This window comes from Salmo trutta, chromosome 14 (assembly GCF_901001165.1).
Source record: "Salmo trutta chromosome 14, fSalTru1.1, whole genome shotgun sequence".
Classification (NCBI taxonomy): Eukaryota; Metazoa; Chordata; class Actinopteri; order Salmoniformes; family Salmonidae; genus Salmo; species Salmo trutta.
Window position 1 is genome coordinate 42,945,568 of NC_042970.1, and position 8,440 is coordinate 42,954,007.

Here is an 8,440-nt window from a genome sequence, read left to right on the forward strand (position 1 = left end):
ACTTGTCTGATAATCAATGTGATTTTGTTTCAAACAATCTCAGTCTATATAGTTGGTTATTTGATCTCTGGCTGGGCAAATTAGTGGAGGTGGCAGCTTATCATACTGAACAAAAATATAAACACAACATACAACAATTTTACTGAGTTACAGTTCATATATGGAAATCAGTCAATTGTAATAAATTAATTAGGCCCTAATGTATGGATTTCACATGACTGGGCAGGGGCACAGCCATGGGTGGACCTTGGAGGGCATAGGCCCACCCACTTGAGAGATCAACCAATCAGGATTCGTTTTTTCCCACAAAAGGGCATTATTACAGACTGAAATACATTTTAGTGGCCTTTTATTGTCCCCAACCCATGGCGCACCTGTGTAAGGATCATGCTGTTTAATCAGCTTCTTTATATGGATTATCTTGACAAGCATAACATGCTCACTAACAGGGAAGTAAACAAATCTGTGCACCATATGTATGCAAAATTCGTTTTTTGTGCATAATGGAAAATATATTTTATTTCAGCTCATTAAACATGGGATCAACACTTCACATGCTGCATTTATATTTTTGTTTAGTGTAGATTGATAATACCTGCTCAGATACATTTAGCATGATATAATGTAGCATAAATCAAGTCTATTATTTTGCTATTGACTCGCGCATAGGCATCTCGAAAAGCCTGCGGAGGTTCTATACCCAGGAGTAGCTCACAGAAGAACTTACGCCAAGGTGGTCCAACAGGTAGAATTTTTAGGTCCTGCATAGAGCACATTTTAATTCAGAGTTGCGACCCACTTAGGGAAAGGGGAATACCTAGTCAGTTGTACAACTGAATGCATTCAACTGAAATGTGTCTTTCGCATTTAACCCAACCCCTCTGAATCAAAGAGGTGCGGGGGGCTGCCATAACCGACATCCATGTCTTTGGCGCCCGGGGAACAGTGCCTTGCTCAGGGGCAGAACAACAGATTTTCACCTTGTCAGCTCGGGGTTTCGATCCAGCAACCTTCGATTAGTGGCCCAACTCTCTAACCACTAGGCTACCTACCGCCCAACTGGAGCAATCGCCCCAGTAGCCCTTTGGGTACAAATATGGTGGAGGAATCTTAAGAACATTCATAACAATGGCATGACGTGACTGAGTGATGGAGGTGCAACCCATGAATAGTGAGATCGACAGAGTTTCCATTTGCTGAAAACTACAGCACAATTTCTCACTGCTTACTACATATCACTCTCTCTGTCTCTACCCTACCCACAACCAACCACATATCACTTATGCATAGTCATCACAGATTATGATAATGGGAAATTGAACATAAACTTGTCAATGTAAAGTGATGAGCTGAAGGAAAACAAATCTTTTTTTTTAATGAAGTCTTATAGGACTGTTAAGTATTCAATCATACTGTGTGCTGCCTGCTGTCAGTCGCGGTCATTACTTGGTCATGAAACCATACCTTTGAGCATGCGTCACACTAGACTGGACAGATACTGTTATTGTCCAGCTGCACAGAGTTCAGTACAAACCAAGTATCTGTTACGCTGCTGCTGCCAGATAGCAGACTTTATTTTATCTTGCGTCCAGAAAAGCACTTTGCAAAATGTTCAACTATATTATCTTTTTAGTCATAATATCCTATCCACATATATTCTGCAAGTTTACCTAAAATGTGTTACTTACGTTCATGGTTTCTGTGTTTACAAGTATTTACTTTGTAAATTGAATCTAGGTAAACTGTTTAATTTACTAAAGTGTTCTGAATGAGTGTAGCCAAACTCCAGATCCAGGTGTAACAATTTTATCCTTGTTACATTCTCTTGCTTCCTCAGTACAAAGCTATACAGGCTTAGCACCATATCCCTACAGATGTATCCCCACAAGCATAACCATATCCTGTTATGCTTGTGGGGTGGAGTGAGTGCACAGTCCTCCCTGTCGTAGCTGCCTCAACCCTTTATTATTGCTTTACACCTTCATGTTTCGCTATTTGTTTTGCTCGTTCTCACCTCACACCCCCATTCCATTCCAGCCCAGTGCGCCCCCAGCCCCCCCGCCTCCCCGACCAACCTGGCCCCTCCCCCGTCCTCCACCGACTTCTCCGACTCCGTTCACATCATGAAGGTGTGAGTCTGTGAAGGTGAGTCCCCGCCCACCAACCACACCTGCCACCCCTCCCTCCCTCCCTCCTCACCCCCTCTCTGGTCCCCTCCTCCTACCTCACACCCCCTCCTTCACCTCTCCTGGTTTGGGCAGGACTCTTAGTTTTTCACTCATGTGATGTCTTGACCAATGGCAGCAAGTGGAAATTGTATTGCTATCTGCTTTACTAAATTGTTTTATTAACTGGAAAATAGTTCAGAATGCTCTCAATGAACAGTGCTAACACAATATTTATGTTTACTATACCGAAATAATCGTATATTACTACCAGTCCTTGTTCACGTACTGTACACATTTCAAGGTACAGAAACGATTAATCAGTAAAATATCCCTTGAAGATTTGTGGAGGCCCCTGAAGTCGGGATTATCTGTCTCTCAGTTTGTGCTGATGTAGAAAACGGAGAGGAAGTGAGACTGAAGTGACGCTGTTAGAGAGAGTGAAGACAGCTGACTCAGATGTGAAGTTATCTACCCTGTACTTGTACACAGGGTTAAGTTAGTAGTGTTAAGCAGGGGCAATTCAGGATGGGGCCTCTGCCATGGACCAGTCAATTTAGAGCTATATTATTTGAATGAAGCCAGGCTGCCACGTCCAACACATACTCAGAAATACATGCCAGTAATGATAAACTGCTGTTTCAGACTTTGTAGCGAACAGCCATCGCATTAAACTAATAGGAGGATCACGCTTCCTGTCAGCACCATTTGGACAAGCAGGGGTCAAATATTAGATCATTTTTGTCATTTTTCATTAGTTTATGTGCTTGGTTATGACCATAATCCTTACTAAGAACACGGTCCTGTCATTCCTGGACAAAAACATACACCTCACAAACGATCCTGATTTACTTCCCTGCATTGTGTTTGACAAAAACAACTTGAGATATTGGCAAAAACATCTTGAGATATCCGCCTTACTTTTAAACATTGGTAGGGTCACACATGGCCCTTCCCAAAACCCAGGTGCACAAATGGCACAACAATGCAATACCTTAAAAGAGCTGGAAGTCCTTGGGTAGTATCTTCAGTTCCAACCTATTGTCTTTCTGCTTGACTTACGGTGTTCAGGGTCTGTTGTCTGCATACTCACACCAAACATAGTTTTATTCTAAATGTATTATATAAAGCGGCGATCATACTTCAATGACTTTCTATTACCATTGTTGTTGTTTTCAAGCTGATGTTAGTTAATCAAATCAAATTCTATTGGTCACATACATATGGTTAGCAGATGTTAATGCGAGTGTAGCGAAATGCTTGTGCTTCTAGTTCCGACAGCAGTAATATCTAACAAGTAAAGTTGTATCTTGTGAAAAGCACCATTGTGGACTTGTACCCAAATTGCTACCATCCACAGTACGTTCAGTGGAAAATTACTCAAGTCGACGTTGCACTGCAGCTTTCTCAACCTTGTTGTAACATCTTAAACATAACAGGGGCACATCCTGTACTCAACGACAGGATCCTCAGCAGTGATTGGTACAATCTGGCCTGGAGTGGTTTACCGAAATGAGGCAGCACAGAGAGTTGTCCTGTGGTCAAATAAGCATTTAGAGAGCCACACAAACAAATAGTAGAAAGGGAAATCATCTGAGTCTGGAAACATTTCCTTTCTCTGCTTTCAACTTTCATTGTGTCTTTGTTTGATGGTTTTGTAAAAGTGAGTTTTACTGGGATTAAAGTATGTTTTCTCTCTCTCATCTCTCTCTCTTTCATCTCCAGCTCAAGCTCTGGCTGCTGTCAAGTTTGACGGAGCGTCCTTCTGAGGATCCACTGGAATATAAAGAAAATGCCCAAAGAAACTGGTTATATTTAGAAACTGGTTAATCTCCCAGACCACCTGCCCGCCGGTGTATAAACCCAATGACCTCCATAACAACACAACAGGAAACATGAAGCTGTCACAGGAAGTTTGGGAAGTTGGCCAGCTGAGGACTTTTTCAAAGCAAACAGACTATGATGGAGGCCCACACCTCCCACCACAAGGGGGTCTATAACGGCACCCTCCACTCTCCCTCTATCATTCACCACACTTACACAATTCTTCTTAGTCTAGGCCTGGCAGAAAATAGCTTCTCTATAAGGGCAGGTAACACAAACAAAACAAATGCAAATAAAACACAATGCTGTAATTTTTCACTATTATGGGGATGATGCGTTTAACACAGCATTTGATACTACTAAGCTAGCCAGAAACCAGGGGGTGTATATAGCACTCAAACATGCTCTCCTCCATGCTACACTGACAGTGAGACTGTTTCGACAGTTTTTCTCCGTTACTCAGCTCAGGAAAGGTGTATGCTATAGAGAGATTAGAAGGACCACAGAGACTAGAAGCCCAGGACAGTAGAGTTCTGTGACTAAACGGTTCAGGAGGGGACTTATCGTACGTGATGCACGGATCTCTGTAAGATGAAGAGGGATTAGGACTGCCGGAGCTGGACTTCAGGAAGAGGGACTGGGGAGTGAGAGCTTCTTATTGGTGCAGAGAGCAGTAGAACCAATCAGAGGCTGATTTTACAGTGTAACAGGAAATGGTCACAGAGGAGGAGGTGGACAGATGGTAGTTCAAGAGCCATAAAGAGAGATAGGAGTGGGAACAGTAACATAACACAGGGTTTCCCAAACTCGATCCTGGCGCCCCCCTGGGTGGACATTTAGGTTTTTGCCCTAGCACTACACAGCTGATTCAGGATCGAGTTTGGGGAAACCCTGACACAACAGGAAATGCAGTTTTGTCTCTGATTGGCCCCCAGGTCATTGTTTCAAACTCAGTTAAACAGCTTTTGACCTTCGACTTCCTGGCATCGTCTTCAGAGGCCATTAGTGGGAGAACTGTACTGTATGAAAGCACCCCCCCCCCCCCCAATCCAGTGGTCGCAGGACATTGGTGTACAGCAGTGCTTGCATGAGTCTCCCTCGATTCCTTCCAACACCTCTCATCCCAGGTGAGGAACACACCTATTGAACACCTAACCCACTGTGACGCCTGCCTCCCAACCCTTTCTCCAGGCTAGGCTACACCCCCTCTGTCCCCTTTCCGTCCTACACCCAGGGCTGGTTGGGACCTATATGCGTATGTGTGTGACTGTCTGCAGGAAAACCTATCCTGCCTCACTCTGAAACCACTGTTAGTTCTCTGGTAACTGTGTGTCTTGATGTGAGTACAGCCCACACACCATTGGCATTAAAGCCATTGGGCTCCTCTTAGTTCTCTCACTGCTATAAGACCTTACTTCAGTGGTACAGTATGTCAATAGATGTGTAGATAAAATCTCTCTATATCTACATGTTTATATATATATATATATATACAGTACAGTATATAGTATGTGGAAAGACGTCAGTAAAAAAAAAAGAAGTGACCTTAGAATAAGTCTGCTAGTTGAAACACTTGTTTGTGTTAAGATGGGCCAGCAACTTGCATCACAGCCAACTTACAGTGTGTGCATATCAGAAAGCTAAATGCATCCTACATGTATCATATCCCTAATATTATACAGTGCTATGTTGAAGACTGAACCTTTTAATGAATATAGAGATGGTTTATTCTGATCAATACGTTTTTACCTTTCAAAATACATCTAATTATTTTTCTATGAACCATCACTTCTAACGTGATCAACCACTTTGGGTGAGACAGATAGACACAGAAATATATAGACATATTGCTGTCCTGGTCAGGGTTGGAGGAACTCATATATTATACACATATATGACAAGTCACTCCACATTCTAAGTGGAGGATGTATCATGGTGCAGTTATGGGCAACATACTCGTCCTCCTCCTGTCCTCTAATATAAGTTGCTGACCCATCCTTTGCATTTTGGCTGTCTCTTAGTAAGGAACATTTGTTTGTCAGTCGATCACTGTTAGTGTCTCCAGATTTAACCTGTGGCCTCTGAAAGCGCAGCCCTTTTTATTTCTGTCTTCATTCCTCCCTCACAATCCACCCATCTCTCCCTCTCTGTCTTTTTCCCCCCATCCATTCGTTTCTCCCCCTTTTGTCCTATTCGCTCAGAGGCAATGTTGTGTCTGTACAAGAAGATATCTTTCTTCAGACTCAAGCCACCATGTTTGAAGGCAAGTGAAACATTTATGTACACAGCAGATTATTAAAAAAAAAAGTCTGAAGAAAATAGTTATATTTTTTTCTTGTTTGAGAAAGGGACAACTAAGGTCAAAAGATGCAGTACATATTTTTTTAGACTCATGGGTATTTGATGACTAAAATAAGGTTTCAGGCGACAGGTTACATTTTTAGCATGTAATCAGGAATGTTTTGCGTTTTTCACAATATTGGGGGAAAATGATTATTGCTAAAATATTTTTTTAAGTTGCTTTTAAGATTTGTCTTGAAGGCCCTGGTTTAAAGATGATTTTGAAAATATTGGTATTTTTGGAACAATTGGCCTCATATGTGTTGAGAAACACAAAACAGCCAAATACGGGGTGTCCGATATTTGATAAAAAATGTAGCATTTATGGCTAATAATGATGTGGAAAGATTTAGCACATTGGTCTATGTACATATTTCCCATTTCAAGTACGTATATCTTAATAATAACATCAACTGTTGCTATTTTGGCGAAAATACACAAAATGCTTGAACTATGCAAATAAAAAAGTGAAAAATCATATGCTTGCTTTAGGAAAACCTTCTTGCAATAAAGTGAATGTATACAAATATATACAGTATGTGTTTCTCTTTAGATGTTTTCTGAATATTCCGCCGTACTTTCTAAGAAAAATTATAATCATAGATATTATTACCGTTATTGTTTTGATCATGTTATTGATGTTGAGTATCACTGCCAAAATAATTATAATACTGATCATCATACTTTCTGTCTGTTATATTAATAGACCTTTACTAACAATATCATAAGGACTCATATTATATCATATGGACTCTTATATTATATCATAAGGACTCTTATATTATATCATATGGACTTTGTTATATTCTATTCTATGTGTATGTCTGGATAAATAAACCTGAAGATATCATGTAGACTTTGAAGACTGACTGGATGTGTAGAAAACACAGTATGAAATCAACTGTCATTTGACTTTCAGTATTCCTTTGAAAAAATGTATTCTGTGTCTCGTACAAATTTGACTGAAAGATGATCACAATGGAGACCCAAGTTCGGAGGTTAGAGGTCAAACCCATCATTGACATGGTGAAATTATGGGGCTCGCGTGGAGAACACTTTCTGGACTGTGCTATATGGTCAACAATACTGGACTTCATAGGTAACTCATTTACAACCTCCAATAAAGTATATTTGAAATATAAGGTAAAGCTATCATCTGTTTGTTCTTACTGGCATGGGTAGCCTAGTGGTAGCGTTTGGCAAACTCCAACTTTTAAACTTCTATTGAAAGATCACAATTTTATATCTAGCAACAACAACAAAAAATTCCCCAAAATAATGTTATTGTCAAAGAAATGTGTTGCAAACACATAGATTAGTATGCCAAACTCTGTTCAGTGGCAGTCCAAACACCAATACTAGCATCCTAAATTGTCCGCCATTTGAGTATGAGAAAAATAGTATGTGACATTTCAATGTCATAATCATTTTGGCTTCTCATGTACTATGAATTCTTTTTAAACTTTTCTGGAATTTCACACCCACAGTGCATTCAAACCTGCTTTAGTAGGATTTGAAGTTAACTGAATATCTGAAAAGCTTGCTGTTGTTGAGCGGCAAATTCATATTTAACCTAGCTAGCCAGTTATATATCCGAAGCCGTAGCGAAGTAGTACGCTACGGCCGTGGCATACTGCATACTTTTTACTAAACATTACGTAATAAATAGTACGTGACGATGAGTACATACTATGCAGTTTAAGTATGTAGTACGCTAGTATGGGAATTCGGATGCTGCTTGTGGCTCTGAGTATTGGGTGGTCTTTGGACTGCTGGTAATGACCCAAGCCTTCCTCAAGAGGCCACTATATAAAAACATCACAATCACCTTGATTCAATCAACAGTTCCCACAGAGCTCTCTCTCCCACACTCTGACTGTCTGTCTGTCTTCATGCGTCTGCATGTCTCTCACACAGAGAGAGAGAGTACTAAGTGAGCTTCCACACTGTGGACAGACAGCCCAGCTGCTTTGCCAATATTTGTCCTTTGTAGGGAGACCACCTGCCATTTGCCTGCTTCATTACTCAAAATCAGGTTGAGATGGGGTTAAACTCTCTGGGGTCTGTGTATGCTCCAATGTACGCTGGATATCTTGTTTTTTGTAAGACCC

The 8,440-nt window shown here is 40.9% G+C and overlaps 1 protein-coding gene across 10 annotated transcripts in view; it reads left to right on the top strand.

The window, feature by feature from the left end:
- LOC115208127 (pleckstrin homology domain-containing family A member 6) overlaps nt 1–7,471 on the top strand; it is a 160,460-nt gene extending 152,989 nt beyond the window's left edge. For all 10 annotated transcript variants that reach the window (XM_029775948.1, XM_029775949.1, XM_029775947.1 and 7 more), the window contains 2 exons: nt 2,038–2,145; nt 3,891–7,471. In XM_029775948.1, the coding sequence (XP_029631808.1) occupies nt 2,038–2,135 (98 nt within the window). In that variant the 3' untranslated portion in view covers nt 2,136–2,145; nt 3,891–7,471. The remainder of the gene's footprint in view (nt 1–2,037; nt 2,146–3,890) is intronic.
- Nucleotides 7,472–8,440: the final 969 nt, after the last annotated feature.